At 40.1% G+C, this 16,431-nt stretch overlaps 1 protein-coding gene across 2 annotated transcripts; it reads right to left on the reverse strand.

Annotated features, from left to right (window-relative positions):
* CEP20 (centrosomal protein 20) lies at positions 1 to 16,134 on the reverse strand. 2 transcript variants are annotated; one of them, XM_045875045.2, is made up of 5 exons: positions 16,050 to 16,134; positions 12,778 to 12,975; positions 10,656 to 10,740; positions 6,076 to 6,212; positions 1 to 1,715 (listed from the first exon to the last, which is right to left on the reverse strand). In XM_045875045.2, exons 1-5 carry the CDS (start codon positions 16,075 to 16,077, stop codon positions 1,639 to 1,641), a joined length of 525 nt encoding a protein of 174 aa, XP_045731001.2. In that variant the 5' UTR covers positions 16,078 to 16,134; the 3' UTR covers positions 1 to 1,638. The 2 variants fall into 2 exon arrangements, with proteins under 2 accessions (XP_045731001.2, XP_045731002.2); XM_045875046.3 differs by having other exon boundaries at positions 6,041 to 6,212.
* Positions 16,135 to 16,431: the final 297 nt, after the last annotated feature.

Below are 16,431 nucleotides of genomic sequence, written 5' to 3' on the forward strand. Positions count from 1 at the left end.
GCGAGTTGAATTAACTGTTTTTTATTAAGTAATACATTGAAAGTATAAAAGTTGCCTAGGTACAAACAAGTTACACAATAATGCATACAAACACACTATGGACTACATGTGACAATTCTGTTTAGCAATAACCAAAATTATAAACTCCAGCAGTTTTTCTTAATCTAGTCCTGCATGATTATAATTTCTGAGGTAAACTTAGCGTCCACTGCCAACATCCTTGGATGTAAACCAAGTCCTCTGAGAAGAATACAGATACTTATATTCCCACATACAATACAGTAGAATTCATAATTGTTATCAGATACTACAGATTTGATTTGAAAAGTGGAAATGAGCCCTTACAGTACTTCTACATCTCTTCTGTAATCCTAGCTCATCAACAGGGTCTCTCAAACTCCTCTCACTTGTAAAGTATGGCTTAAGGGGATTTCTTTAATAATTTTCTGCATTCAGATAAAAACTCTTGGTTCATCAAGAATTTACACCAAATATACACTCAAAAGTTTCAAAAGACAGCACTGAATCGACACTCTGAAGAGGATACCAATTTAGCCACCTACAGCCCTTCTCACTTGCCCTGTTAAATGCTGCCAAGTTAAATGCTGTCGGTATGTGGGCGCCCAGGCAGTTTTGCCGAATACACTTTATACTTCTGCCAATCATGTGCTATTATCACGGCTGCTGTCAGTGCCATCATCTGGAGACTCCACGTTATAAAAATGTCTTAGTAAATATCAAAACAGCATTTTAGAGATAGCACAGGAAGAGCTCTTACCATTTTTCTATCCCAAGAATAAAAAACTGACATGCAATGAGTCCAGAAAAGGAGGGACTGGCTCTTTTAGAGCTCATCTTGTGATTGCATCACTGAAGGCCACATGGAGGTTAAACAATGCCATCTTTTAAGAGGTGCTTTCTGGTATTTCTCCTAAAGCCTGTCTCTTCATGCTGGTTCCACATTCTTTATATAATAAAATAAACTCTTTGTTTCACTTACAGCAAAATTAAAAGAATTATTTCCCCCTCTACCTTTTAATTAAATCTTCCAGTAGGAGCCAAAATGGTCTAAGGAAAGAAAAAGCACATTGTTACCTAGTTTAAAAGTTCAAATTTAGATAGAAATTCAGATATTTAAACTGAATTATAAACGGTTATCTGAAAAACCGCTAATCATAAACAAAAAACCAAACTTCATAGGAATTAAATTTTTCTGGCTTTAATGTTCTTTTAAGTGTTTTTTAGAAATGTAAATGAATTTTTCTACAAATCCACATAATTCCAGCCTGAAGGAAATTTAATTAATGTAGGCTTGTTAAAGAGCAGAGCATATGGCTATAAAGACCTGAATTTTCTTTATTTTTTTAAGAATAACAGGGTACTAAAAAATCCTTCCAGTGCTCACAAATTTAAAAACCTTTAAAATACTTTCTAAAAACAATGTATTTTCTTTCTAGTCAAATCCAGGAAGCTAGATGACAGAGTTAGCCTTTATTCACAATTGTAGTAAAACAGGAAGGCTAAATGTTTTGCAGAAACTCAAATTTCTACAAAGGACAAATATTAGTGATGTATGTTGGTTACGTTGGGAGAATAAATATGTCAATTTTAAGACAAAAGGTGCCCCAAATGGAAATGTCATCTCTTCACTGCTTGAGAAACGAGAGGCTCTTCAATGTTAGCACTATTCCCCTTCTCCGTTCTTCGGTGGTCATCTGAAATGAACAGAAACCAATGTCAGTACTTATCCCAAGTCAAAGTAGGAAGTGTGCAGACATACCTACACGTATTTTTGGATGTTATGGATTTAATATCGTAGGAGTTCTTTAGGTGGCTTAGGACAATGAAATAAACTCACCATTTTAAAAACATTATTGAAGAAGTCAGAAACATTTAGTACTGAAGACTCACTGTCAAGTGTTTTTTAGGCAACAGAGAGCACCGTGGAGTAAACCCATGTGTAAGGAGCAGTTACACACTTCTCTTACACGATATGTAAGAAATGGAATGAGAGAAAGGACAGGGTATTCAATTAACATTTTGAGGGATGCCAAAGTTCTTCAACTAAAAACAAAAACAAAAAACAAACCACCTTCAAATAGAAATGCCTCTCAGCAGCACCCTCTTGTGGCAAGAAAAAACTAGCAGAGTTTACATTTTCCTACCCACATCAGAAAATACCCAAGAAATCGTAGAAAATGTTCTTCAGCCGAAGACGGCAACAATAAAGTTCCGTGAGAGTTCAGAAGAGCCCAGAGCCCCTGTGACCACCCCCTGTGCTCTGGGGATCGAAGGGGTCCTAGTCACTTCTGCTGAATTTTTGTCATGGGGAGAAGTGCCTTGGATTAAAAGAACCTGAAGAGACTTAATATCCAAATGCAACAAAAATGCAAGGTGAAGACTAAATTCTGAGAAACCGTGAAAAACTGAAAATATTCCCTAGACACTTTTACACTGGAAAAACCCATTTTTATGATTTTGATGACAGGAGAAAAAGAATACAAATTTAGACAGTTGTTAGAAACATGCAATTTTAGCACCAAAAACACATCCTGGATTTTCTAATTCTAAAGACAACCTGATTCTACACCCAGGCCTGCTAGTCCCTGGCAGCTCTGATCGTCCTCATGAAGACTGGAGACTGCAGGTCTGGATCACGGAGGACTATCTCCCTCGTTTTTAGGCAGCTTTGCTGGACAGAACAAAATTAACAATATCCTGAGGCCACAGACATTTTAGGTTTTCTAGAAAAACATTACTAAGAAGTATGTGATTCATGCACTTCACCGATGTGCAATAAAGGTGCACTGCTAATGATTTTCTCTGTTACAAAATATCTGGTCTTTTACTTATAGCTAGAACCTACTTTGCCTCCAGTGTCTCAAGCACTGACATCAGCAGCCCTAATGAACTGGTTACCATCCCAGAGGCAAGTGTGTCTACACTGTTCATTTTTTCCAGCTCTTTGGGAGCTGTGATAAAAGTGCTTTGGTGTTGGCATGCTTTAGACTTGTGTTCACACCCAAGACAATTTCATCTTAGTGTGTTATATCTCAGTTAGATGAGCTTCTGTAGAGATCAGGTACTGTAATCTGAGTAATATTTTACTATTTTCATAACCTTTCCATGTTGTCAAAATAAAACATGTTTCTATCAAACAGTAAGCTAGAACTGAGAAAGTGGACGCTGAAAGTAAATGCTGACATGTGTTACTGGGACAAAATGCCATTTGTGGCTGCTAATGCTTCACAAATCATTGCACAAAGAGTTCACAGTTATCAAGAAAAGTTTTGACGGTCAAGAAAAATAATTTGCAAAATCCCTGTGCTTCTATTAGCTCAGCCATCCTCCACACCTCTGAGCCTGCCCAGAGCTTTCCACAGAACACGCACCCAAAGCTCTACTGACTTGAACTGGATTCTCTGATGTCTCTAGAGGCCCCAAAGCAACTAGTGCGCCCTCTCTCTCTCTCTCTCTCTCTCCCACGCACACACACACCCACGCTCCAGCCCTCCCACCTCCACGGTGTAAAGCTACCACTAGCTATTCTACCCGCATCTCAAAAGAACAGAACTGGGTTAAGAAATACTCTGTTACTTGTAACTTGGCTATGAGTCATTAGCCATGAATGAGATGGATTATAAAAAGCTTACAAGCCATGCAATGACATGGATGGAGCTAGAGAGTATCATGCCAAGTGAAATAAGTCAGAGAAAGACAAACACCAATGATGTCACTCATATGCGGAATTTAAGAAACAAAACAAATGAACAAAGGAAGAAAAAAGACAAACCAAAAAAATACTCTTAACTCTAGAGAACACACTAATGGATTACCAGGCGATAGGGATTAAGGAGGGCACTTGTGATGAGCACTGGGGTGTTGTATGGAAGTGCTGAATTGCTATATTGTACACCTGAAAATAAATAAATAAAAATAAAAAGCTTGTAAGCCAGAAAAGTGATTTCTCAAGAGGTTATTTTTGCTTATGGGACTGAAACTACCCCTGTCATGGGTTTGCTGTGTTAGCAGGTGTCCACGTGTACAGTATCCCCTGGTGGCAATTAAATAGAGAAACTGGTATTAGCATATATTCTTGGTAGGTAAAGCCTTTTTGGAGGGGAATTAGACAATATCTACTACGTTTTTTAATATGCATATGCTTTGAACCAGCAACTGTACTTCTAGCATCCACATAAGAGAAATACTTACGTGGACAAAGTAATTCTACAATACGGTAAACTTAAAAACAAAGAAGTCCATCAGTAAGGGATGATTAGCAATACTATGCAATACTACACAAAGTTAAGAATGAGGTCGAAGCAGATCTACACATATTGACAAGACAAGGGAAAACAAAGCAAATCTCAGGATAACATGTCGAATAGCAGTACATATAAATTTACATGCACAGAAAAGAGTCCAGAAGGAGACCCCCCACCCCAAGCTGCTAATAGGGACCTTCCATGGAAGGAATGGAGATTGGGGAGTTAGGGAGAGACAAGAGGGAAGAGAGTCAAGAGAATTTTACGTTGTATTATATGAATGCTTAGAGATTTACTTGCCTACTTGTGTGTTTTGTTTTGCTTTTTTTTTTCGTTTTGGTTTTTAAGTACTTGTCAAATAGTAGCCACTAATGACAGTTCCTTACCAAGCCCCGAAAAGGGAACTAGGAAAATTTCTTTACATTCTTTAAGTGGAAAAGTGTACAGGAATGGCACTCGGAGATGCTGATTCTGCTAAAAATGATCAGCTGTAGGCTTTAGAGGAGTCACTTAACCTCTCAGTACTGGTTTTCTCAACTGTAAAGTAAGGAGGTGGGGGTGATTTCTTTTTCAAAGGTCCATCAGCTCAGCGTTCTAAGATACATAGATGAGTAACTCCTAGTGAAATCAGAAATAACCCACAAAAGTAACCTTGCTTCACAAATACTTCATTTTCAGATCTTAGGAGACACAACAAATATTTAACGGTATCATTACTGCTCACAGCAGTCTATGAAAACTACAAAAGACAATTTGTATTTTAGATGTTTCCTAGAAGTTTATTTCAACATTCAAGATTTAGATTTGTTCTGCTAATCTGCTGCCTGAGCCCCACCTCTGACTGTCCTTAGAAAGAGATCAATTCTACCAAGGTTGGAAAGAAGGAGCTATAAACCATTCAGTTCAGATTATCAAATTGAGATCCTATTGCCGATGTGATCACAACTGAAAGCTCATTTAAAGAGTGAACATTCTGAAAGAAATAGGGGCTATTCTCCTAGGAATATGTTATCTGTAGGTAGCTATCAGTCTTTTACCAACAGTATCCTAAAAATGCAAAGAATATAGACACCTGTGACTTCTCTATCTGTATTCAGCAATCTTGCCTTTCTTCAGTCTTGGAGGTGAAAAAAAAAGTGATGATTTGATAAAAATCTATTTATTGCGTATGCCGATGATCTAAGCTGTCCCAAATACAAATCTATGTGAAAAATCAGGTTTGTCCATACTTTGGCATAGAAACAATATCTAAGAATTTTGTCCAGTCATTCCCCCATCCCCTCAAAATTCTCTTTCCAAACACCATTTTGTTTTTTGGAGGATAAGTAACACAGACTCAAACTATATTAGATGTAAGTAGAATTAAACTATGACTCAAAAGCTCAGGAAAAACTATTCCTGAGAGACAAAAAAAATTTTTTTTAAAAATTTCATTTGAGAGAGAGAGAGCACAAGCAGGGGGAGAAGCAAGCAGAGGCGGAGGGAGAAGCAGGCTCCCAGCTGAGCAGAGAGACCCACATGGGGCTCAATCCCAGGACCCTGGGATCATGACCTGAGCCAAAGGCACTCGCTTAACCGACTGAGCCACCCAGGTGACCTGAGAGAAAAATATTTAAGAAGAAAAAAATACTCGGGGCACCTGGCTGGCTCAGTCAGTGGAGCATGTGACTCTTGATCTTGGGGTTGTGAGTCTGAGTCCCACGATGGGTGTGGAGATTCCTTAAAAATAAAATCTTTAAAAAAATTTAAAAAACAAAAGAAGAAAAAATACTTGCTGACAGCTAAATGGTGAATCCCAGGAAATTCATACCCCTTTGCTTTCTTCTGCTAGGTTGTTCGCCAAGATTTGGGTTTGGAGGCTGAAGTGAAGACCCTCTCAGAAATGGATTTTGGAGGTCATCCTTAGTTCCACGCAAGAAATGAGCTAAAATTCCATATAAAAGAGGTCTGTAGCAGGAAGAAAAGCAAAATCAATTAAAATTGCAGATAGAGGAAAAGCTTAAAATCTCTCTTCTTTAAGGCAGCCTCTGCCACCAAAACGGCCAGGTAATTCTCCAGACTTAAAAGAAAGAAGATGCACAGTTACTATCCAAACTGCAAACTATTCATGCTTTTCTAAATTTAAGAGTACCATTTAACTCGAAAGACAATTTAAAAACCCAGAGAACCCATGTTAACAACTTAAACATCATCTAAACTGAAATACAAGGTCAATCCACCAATACACAGGAATTCCGCCTTTCAAGTCCAGTTGAGATTTCCCAGTGCCTAGCACTATCTGATACACGGTAGGTATTCAGTAAACACTTACTGGGTGAATAAATCCTTGCCTAAAGAAGGTCATATGGCCCGAAAGCCAGGCTGCCTGGGTTCAAATCCTGGCTTCACCACTTGACCTCAACAAGATTCTTAATGTCCCCACCCTGATACATGTTTCTTCCTCTACAAATGAAGATAAGTGTAGCCCTTACCTCCTAGGGTTGCTGTGGACTAAATGAGTTAATAAATACCAAGTGTTTAGGACTGTGCCTGGCACATATTAAATGGTATATAAATGTTAGCTATTCAGGAGTTGAGTAAGAACTAACATTTAATAAGCTATTTTTAGGGAGGGAGGGCAGGTTAAAAAAAAGGCTATTTTTACAGTTTACAAAACACTCTAACCTCCCTCCATTTTTTTTTTTTTTAAGATTTACTTATTGGGGCGCCTGGGTGGCTCAGTCGTTAAGTGTCTGCCCTCGGCTCAGGTCATGATCCCAGGGTCCTGGGATCAAGCCCTGCATGGGGCTCCCTGCTCCGTGGGGGGCCTGCTTCTCCCTCTCCCACCCCCCCCCCCCGCTTGTGTTCCTTCTCTGGCTGTCTTTCTGTCAAATAAATAAAACCTTAGAAGAAAAAAAAAAAAAGATTTACTTATTTATTTGACAGAGAGAGATACAGCGAGAGAGGGAACACAAGCGGGGGAGAGGGAGAGGGAGAAGCAGGCTTCCCGTGGAGCAGGGAGCCCGATGCGGGGTTTGGTCCCAGGACCCTGGGATCATGACCTGAGCACAGGCAGATGTTTAACAACTGAGCCACCCAGGCGCCCCAAACCTCTCTCCATTTTATCCTCTCCTTGTGAATGTCCTAATCATCATCCCACCACAGCTCAGGGAATTTGCTGGAGATTCCTCTGTAAGTAAACAAACTTTCTACTTGAACTCCAAGTCCCATATTCTTTTCATGACAATAATCTGCCTGGTGATTTCTATTAGTACCCCCGCACAAAGGGAAGCTACTTGCTGACAATGAAGAGAGGTACAACAGAAATGTTTTCTTCGTTTCTAATCTCATCATTGAAAATACAATTTATCTGATTTTTTCGAGCTATCTATTTATTAGCTGATGTGATAGTTTAAAGTATGATATTCCTTTCCCTTCAAAAGGTGGAGCCTAACTGCCCTCCCCTGGAGTGTGGGCTCAAGTCATTTCTAGGAACCAAGTAAGGTATTAAGTGACAGCACTGTGCAACTTCCAAGACTAGGTCATAAAGCACTGTGTACCGTGGCTACCTCCGTGCCTTCTCTCTGGGCCACTCTCTCTGGGGGAAGTCAGCTGCCACGTCATGAGGACACCAGAGCTGTCCCAGGGAAAGGTAGCCATGGAAGGAATGGGGGCCTGGTGCAAGCAGCCATGTTGGCGAGCCACACAGAAGGGGATCCTGCAGCCCCAGGCAGCCCTTCAGATGAGGGCCTCCCTGGCTACATTGCAACTGGAATCTCCAGCTCTCAGCTGAGCACCAGAACCGCCCATAGATTCCAGACCAACCACAGAGAATAAATGATTGTTGTTTCAAGCCACCAAATCCTGGGGCGCTCAGTTATGCAGCAGTAATTAACTGCTTGCATGCCAACTTCTTCAGACCATGACGAGAGCAGGAAAGTTAAGTTTTTCTATTTAAGATGCCTCAGCTCTTAGGAAAGCATATCTTATATTGTAACTCTTAGATCTAGGAATGTAAGATCCGTCTTTTGTTTAATTTTAAACCCATGTTTCCCAAAGAGCTAATTGGTTCAGGAAGATTTTTAAGTTCGAACAATTTTGTTCTTAAATTAACATCAATGAAGTTTTAAGATTTAAAATTTTTAAGATTCAGATATTTTAAAATGTTATTAGAAAATTGAAAGCTTGCATATTTAATCCACAAATTCATGGATATTAAGATTTTTTTTAAATAAAAGTTTAAAAAAGAATTTTTTTTTTAAGTTCAGCCTTACCATAACCTTATTTGCAATGGTGAAACACAAAAACTATGAAAGTGTTCTTCATAAATTTGGCACAAACTCAATTGGTGGCACGGCTTGACCTAACAAAGGCTATTCTAGACTTTATCCTACTTTGTGTGAAAATTCTTAAGCTTTCCTGAAAAATAACAATGTCTTTACGGACAGCCACGTTACACTCACACTGGCATATGTATCTAGTATTTGCTTTACTTCTTTCCCCCAGCTTTACTGAGGTATAATTGAGAAATAAAATTGTAAGGTATTTAAAGTGAACATGATGATTTGATATACACACACACACACTGCGAAGGAATTCCCGTCATTGAGTTAAGTAACATACCCATCACCTCACCGATTTACTTTGTGTGTGTTCCCTTCATGGGTGAGAAAACATTTAAGTTCTACTCTCTCAGCAAATTTCAAATATACCATCCATATTACTTTTTAAAATCTGAAAACTTCGCAATGGAGATGTTTTGTTTTGTTGTTTTTACGGACGTGGAGCCCAACACCAGCCTTGAACTCAAGACCTGAGCTGACATTAAGAGTCCGAGGCTTAACCGACTAACCCACCAGGCAGCCCTACAATGGAAATGTTTCAAACAAAGCAGTAACTGTCTTTTAGAAAGCCCGCTGTTGGCAGTATGAAGGTAAGTCAGGAAAGAAAGTGACTAGAGACAGAAAAGCAGACAGATGGCTTCTGAACAGAACAGAGGCAGAAGTCACGGAGTCCACAGAGTGACTGGTAGAGAGAGGGGAAGGAGCCATAACTGTATATGGACTCTGAGTTTAAGACCCGAATGGCTATATGAGGAACCTACAAGGGGGGTTTAAGGAGGTGAAAATAACACATTTCATTTTTGGACACACCGAGTTTGAGATGCCAGCAGAAATGTGGGTCCATAATTCAGAGGATCTGTCAGATTTAAAGCAGAGTCACCAGCATGGAGGCATCATTAAAGACTCAGGCATACTTAGAAAAGTGGGTAAGGGGACAGGAAGAAAAGTTTTGTTAAGGACAAAACTTGGAGAGTGCTCACGATTTAAAGGAACCCTAAAGGAGCCAATGAAGAAACTGAGAACACTATTACAGATAGAAAAACCTAGACAGTAAAGGTTCATAAAAGACAAATGACAAAAAAAAATGTTTTAAGGGAGAATAGTCACTATTACAAAATGCTACAGAAACTCAAGTAAAACTGAGCTTCTCAAATTGGAAATACAGATATATACCCGCTCTTGGTGCCGGGGACTTGGGACAAAGTACAGGATAAAAGTGGCATATGATCCGGGAACATTAATTGTACAAAGATTTGTGGGAGAGTCCAATTTAATTGCTATGTCATTTATAACATTTTTATGGTAAAACAATTATACCATGAAGCAGAAAGAAAAAAATTCAAGAAATTTTTAGAAAGGGAAAACGCTCAAGACTTCAAAGAAATTTCTTGCCCGGGGTGGGGGCGGGGGGGCTGCTTTGAGTGTCCTAGGTACATTTTTTTTTTTTTTTGCCATTCAGGGATCCTCTGGAAAAAGTTTAAGCAACTTTGAGGTAGGAATAGAACTAAGAAACTACTAGAAAGTGGTCACCCTTCTTTTCAAGAGCATAGTTTCAGTATAAATGGTGAAGGAAGAATTTAATATGCAAAGAAGGCAAAAGAGGGGAGAGTGACAAAATGAAAGCAGATGGTTGGTTTTCACTAAGTTCAGTGGTAAAAACAAGCTGACTGTTTTTTTTGGGAGATCTGAGTATATTCCTAAGTTGAAGTGAAGGAAACAATCAGGAGGAAGAGTTCATCATGAGCAAGAAAACAACTGACAGAGTAAAGCCTCAGAAGAAAAAAAAAGGGATGCATCAAGAAGCCAAGAAGAGTGACCCTTAGTGAGACAGATGCTCGGGCCGCTGAAGCCACAGGAATTTTAGCTCCAGGGAGCAGAGGCCTTGTCCCGTTCATTGCTACGCACCTTGGATTCGGTGCAGTGTCAGAGGCATACTCGAACCAAATAAACACCTGCTCAATTAAAATGAAATAAAACCACTACGTGATTACAGCTCCAATACAACAATATCCAAAAACTTCCTTTTAAATTTTTATTTTTAAAAACTTTACTTAAAAAAACTTCTTACATTGTATCATCCTTTGATTCTTCAAATGCATTTAGTTCACGGATGAGAAACTGTCTGTCCAATGGAATTACAGGTTGACCAGATTCTAGAGGAAAAATCATGAGTCTTTATTCATCTAAAAAGCACATATGATTTTGGTAAGAACCACTTACCAGTTATACAGACTTTCCAGATTTTGGAAGAGTGATGATGACACATACCAAGGCAGATCCAATTGTATGTGATTTTATGATTTTCAAAATATCATTTTGTTATATGTATAACTTAACAGAGTTTAACATAAATTCATTTTTTAAATCCCCCAATTTTTGGTTGGGAACATATGTTTCTGCATACTGGACTTCAGTAGTCTTTTTCTGAAGAAGCCTACGAATTAAATACAGGACAGTAACAATATCCATTTGGTGGCAATAACTCTAAAAGTAAAATTAACCCAAATATCAAGTGCTGGCAAGGATACAGGGCAACTGGATACTCTCATCCTTTGCTTTGCTAGTAGGAGAGCAAAATGGTACAACCACTTTGGAAAACAGTTGAGCCATTTCTTATAAAGGTAAGCATGTACTTACCACACATAACCTGCAATCCCACTCTTAGCTCTTTACCCAAGAGAAATGAAAGCTTACATTCACACAAAAACTTGTGGTGAATGTTTACAGCAGCTTGATTGATAATTGCCAAAATATATACACAACTGGCCATCAACTGATAATAGATAAATTGGCACAGCAATACAAAGGAATGCTGATATTCAGTGGGGGGAAAACCAACACAGCTGAATCTGAAAAGCATTATGCTAAGTGAAAGGAAACAGACTCAAAAGGCTACATCCTGAATAGGCTCATTTATATGACATTCCGGAAAAGGCAAATGACAGGTACAGAAAAAAAACAGATCAGTGGCTGTTAGGGGTTGGGGTAGGTGAAGAAGTTGACTAAAACAGGGCACAGAGAATGTTTTGAGGTGATAAAAATATTCTCTACAGTGATTGTAACTGAGGTGGTAGTTACGCAACTATATACATTTGGTAAAATCCATAGAACTGTACACTAAAAAAGGAATATTGCATTGTTAATTATACCTCAGTTTTTTAAAAAAGCCAAGACACTTAACATGAAATTTGACTATTATGACTACATTTCATTCTAGGGAAGCCCAGGTCCAAGACTTAATTCATTATATTTTCATAATTTTCTGAGTGTTAATAGTATTATACAGCCATCTATAACAAACTGAGGAAAGTGGAGGCTGATTCTGAAGATCCTTAAACCACTGAAACTCACCAGTCTTTATTCAGTTAAGATATGTGCTTAACATTAAAGATATAGAATGTTAATTTTTAAAAAATCTATTAAATGGAAAAGTTCCAACATCACCAAGAATTCATTCTCTCTTCCAAAATCTACTTCATGGTTTCTTTTTTTTGATGAGGCATGAAATAGTCTTAAAGCACAGATTAAACCTTAAACAAAGCAATCCTTCCAATCCCATTTCTCCCCCAAGCCCAGAGGAAAGTCTATCCTGATTAATGTGCATTCTTTTCAGTTATTTACTTACTTTCTTCAGAAATAAAATATAAGAGATAGATATCTCTTTAACAGCCCACCTCCTCCCCCCAACACCACTTCTCTCCCTCCTATCATTACAGTGAGTTTGGAGTTTACCTTCCCAATCCTTTTTAAGTAGGTTCCAGGCCAAGCGCAGAGCCCAACTCAGGGCTCAAACCCAAGGCCCTGAGATCAAGACCTGAGCTGAGATCAAGAGTCGTATGCTTAATTGACTGAGCCTCTGAAACTGTATTTTTAAAGCATCTACACAGAAAAAAGCTGGCAGCAAACAAGATAAAATGTAAACAACTTTTTATTTAGTATCAGGAAATACAGATGATTTTTCAAAGTATGCACCTAGTTTAAGTGTTTAGGTATTTATTTTCCCCTACAATACAATAAGCCCCATGAGAATGTATTCAAGCTATGGAAAGAGCCCAGGAGCTTTTTACGTCCCAGGCACCTGGATGACACCGTGTGGTAATGGAATTAGATTTTCAGCCTAAATATTTTCTGAGAAGTGAGGGAAGGGAAAAAGCAGATTTTGTTTCAGGCAAGTAATAATAACCTCTTACCTGACATGAGGACAGATGCTGTGTACTTATATTTGTTGAACTCCAGATACTCCCGAATTAGTTCATTAATTAGAAGGTTTTCATGAGACAACGATGGTCGGGGTTCGCTTTCATCATCTAGGGCATTGAAAACTTCAGCTCGGATCCTTGCTTTTAAATGCCCTAATACTCCCCTTTTCTCCAACGTGTCCTTTAAAACTGTTAAACATAAAACATTAATGCTTCAATTACAGATTAAATTTGATCATTCTTAGGCATACTTTGAAGAAAAATGTTTAAAAGGTAAATGGCCTAGTAGCCATTGTTTTTATCTAAACAATGTGCTGAATGGAAGTTATCCGATTAGCATCATGTTTGTAATAAAAAATAAAGTTCTCAAGTTGCAATGATTTGCTGTTTTAATATATTTAAGCAAATTCAAGTTTCTCTTTCCAGCATCATCACCGTGGGAAGCTATAGTCTGGTATGCATCTTCAGGGAGGGAGGAAAAGGGAATGCAGAATTATCCTTGGCTTACTGGGGCCTGAAATTTCCCGTCTCCTATATCTTCAAGAGCATTTATCACTGCAGATAGGTCTGTGTCACTAAAAACCTCTGGTCTAGAAAGATGGTTAAAGATAACAAGTACATCCCATAAAAGGAAGGAATTTGTTGTCTTTTTTGATAAAAACCTCTGATACCCAGATAACCGCTGGGGAGTGGCCCATTCTGAACAAAAAGGTGTTTCTTCGGGTTTTGTTTGTTTTTTAAAGACACTTATGAGTTAACTTCCTAAAAAAAACAGGATTTTGAAATTGTAAGCCTAGACAGGAATCTAACACGTAGCTATATCATTGCCATCTTAAAGAATCAGGGATATATATGCTGAATGTAATCTAACTTCTTGATGAGCAAAGGTCCTATTACAATATCGGTTGTGATAATGAGATTTAACCATAAATACCAGTATGGACACTGAGGGGCATAGAGCTGAAATGGCATCATTCCTTGCAGTGGTCTGGAACCTCTTTTTTCACATTGTCCCTAATGGCTAAATAACAAACCCAGACAATCAACACATCTCACGCACAGTGCCTATAACATAGTAAGAGCTCAATAAATGCTACCTGGGAGCATTATAATACAGTGCTGAATACTATTGGTGTAATAAACATAGTTTAATACTGTACTGTGCCCTGCCAAAGGCACCAAATAACTACACCAAAATAAAGAAAAATTAATAAATGGAGCCCAAGGAGCTCATCCATGTAGGCATAAACATAAAATCCCTTTAAGCTTTAAGATACAACAACAAAAACCTGGGTGATATGATTACAGAGACACAATGTAGACTGAACTTTAACCTTTCTCGCCCCTTGTTTTTAAATCATCCCCTCAACCTTTTTGGCAGGTATGCAAGTACAGTTATCACCCAATCAGACTTTGTAATAGGCCCATGAAAGGAAGGTCCAGTCTTATCATATTCTTGGGATCATAACCAAACCCCGGTTCTCTAATTCCACCTTTGGAAATTAGATGGAAGAGATTTTTTTCTCTGGCCAGGATCCTGTCTCAAATACTCTGAATTAGCACACAGCACAGCCTCAAACTCAGCAGAGAAGTGAGTATTAATGACGCTGGAGTTAGGAAGCCTATCCTTTCTCATCACCAGCTCATGCCTCAGCTGCCCTCTCCAGCATAATGAGTTCTACCTCTCAAAGGCAGAACCAAGTGAGGTGGAAAAATGTGAAAATGTTTTAATAAGGTAAAAGCTCAGGGGCACCTGGATGGCTCTGTGGGTTAAGGACTGACTCCTGATTTTGGCTCAGTACCAGGCTCCAGAGTGGGCATGGAGCCTACTCAAGATTCTCTTTCTCCCTCCGCCCCTCCCCAATTACCCCAAGGTGTGTGTGTGGGGGGGGGAATGAAAGCCCATACAATGTAAGATAATTGAGCGGTTGAGCGGGAAATACATTTTCTCTGAACACAAAGCATATTCAGAACTGGGGAATGCAGAAAAAACAAAGGGATACATCTGCATAGGACATTCCTAATCCCCAGTTATATTTTCTTTTCAGGTTCCATACCATTTTGCCCTTCCTTTAATTATGCTTAAAAATCTGTACCATAAAAAATCTGTACCGTAACAACTTCTTCAGAAAGAAGTTCTTAACCTGGCCTAATATCCCAAAGTATCTTTAAATCCTCTGAAGCTGATGCAGTATTACATGTGTTCTGTATTTCATGCAGGGAGGGTGCTCAGATTCACCTGAAAGTCTGGTCTTGTGGATAAAGGCATGCCTTTTTTATGACTGTTCATCATCAGCCCAGTGCCCCAAATACACATTTGTATCAATGCTTACTGAATCCTATTCTCAAAGGGATTCAACCCTTCTCTGCCAGATCTTTAAGAATTACTGATTTAGAGTGCAAGGTCCCTGAAAACTGGAACTGGTTTTATTAATCAGGTCGCAGTATCACCCAGTGTTTAAGACCTGGAGTTCAGGTGCAGCATATCCAGGTTCTCACGCACTGCCTCCTTCTAGCGAAGTTACTTTGGGCGAGCTATTTCACCTCTCTGCATCGCAATTTCCCAATCTATGAAATGGGGCATAAGATTGTCACATAGACTATTAGGTGACACAGGGACTGGGCAGTGTCTGACATTTAAGGCTCACTTGCAACTATAAATACTATTATTTGCCTGGATGTCTGCGTCAAAACCACCGGGCACAAGCGTTACCCGTTTCATGACTCGCACCTTTGTGGAACTGAGTGAAAAACACAGGAGAATGGCCAAGTCAGGAAACTTTTCTACCTCCAGGTTTTCCCAATGGAGATCGGGACCTACCTCACTGGTTGTTATAAGGATTCCGTAAAACAAGTAAGCAAATGGTTTAGGGGTTGCACGTAACCCCAATAATGGATGTGGGTATTGTAATCATCAGTCCCAAATGAAAGCTGCGGCCCAAAGCCTCGGCTCGAGCGGGGTCCGACAAAGGCGCCAGAGGCCCAACGTGCAGGACTAGAGACCTCTCAGGACCCTGCGGGTCCTGCAGCTCCTCTTCCAGCTCACAGCTGATTCCAAAACTGCCCCTGTGCGACCCCTTCCCTCACCCAGGGCCCCGGCGAAGCGGCCGCCACACCAGCCGGACGCTCTGCGAGCCCTGACGCCTCAGAACGACCCCCGAAAAGGCTGGTTCTGTGTTCCGCGCGCCCTCCTTTCGTTGCATCCCTTTCACAGGCGGAAGGCCAGACGCGTCTCACCCGGAGAACTTCCCACTCGCACTCACCAGCCTTCAGCTCGGCGGCAGTCGCCATTTTTCAACCGCCGTCAGGGGCGCGCCTCGCCGTGCGCACGCGCGGCTCCGCCCCGCTATGCGGCGTGGTCTATAGCCAATAGGCGTGCCTCTCTCGCGGCGCTCGGTCCCGCCCCTTTCAGTTTTCGCTCTCCCGGGTTGGGTGGGTGGTGACAGTCCGGAGGGACCTCACCAATCAGCGAGCCCTCTAGGTGCTGCGGGAGGAGGGAGGAGGAACCGGGACTGAGACAGATTAGAGCCCTCACCTGTGGGTGCTGCCGTCAAGTTAGTGCTTATTAATCCTTCCATGATCCGCCCACTGCTCATCTCTGCAGCCTCAGGGACTAATTGTCAATGGTTACCATGTATTAAGCCT

The sequence above is a fragment of the Mirounga angustirostris genome, unplaced genomic scaffold (assembly GCF_029215605.1).
Source record: "Mirounga angustirostris isolate CCGP_5_RB_7025 unplaced genomic scaffold, mMirAng1.0.hap1 SCAF_5, whole genome shotgun sequence".
In the NCBI taxonomy this organism is placed as follows: domain Eukaryota; kingdom Metazoa; phylum Chordata; class Mammalia; order Carnivora; family Phocidae; genus Mirounga; species Mirounga angustirostris.

Bases quoted from the DNA above. Each gene is read 5' to 3' on its own strand.
- CEP20 (XM_045875045.2), bottom strand. From the start codon at position 16,077: ATGGCGACTGCCGCCGAGCTGAAGGCTG. The intron at 12,976-16,049 runs GTGAGTGCGAGT...TATGTTTAACAG, and splicing joins TGCCGCCGAGCTGAAGGCTG to TTTTAAAGGACACGTTGGAG. The intron at 6,213-10,655 runs GTAAGAAGTTTT...TTCCTGCTACAG, and splicing joins GAATCAAAGGATGATACAAT to ACCTCTTTTATATGGAATTT.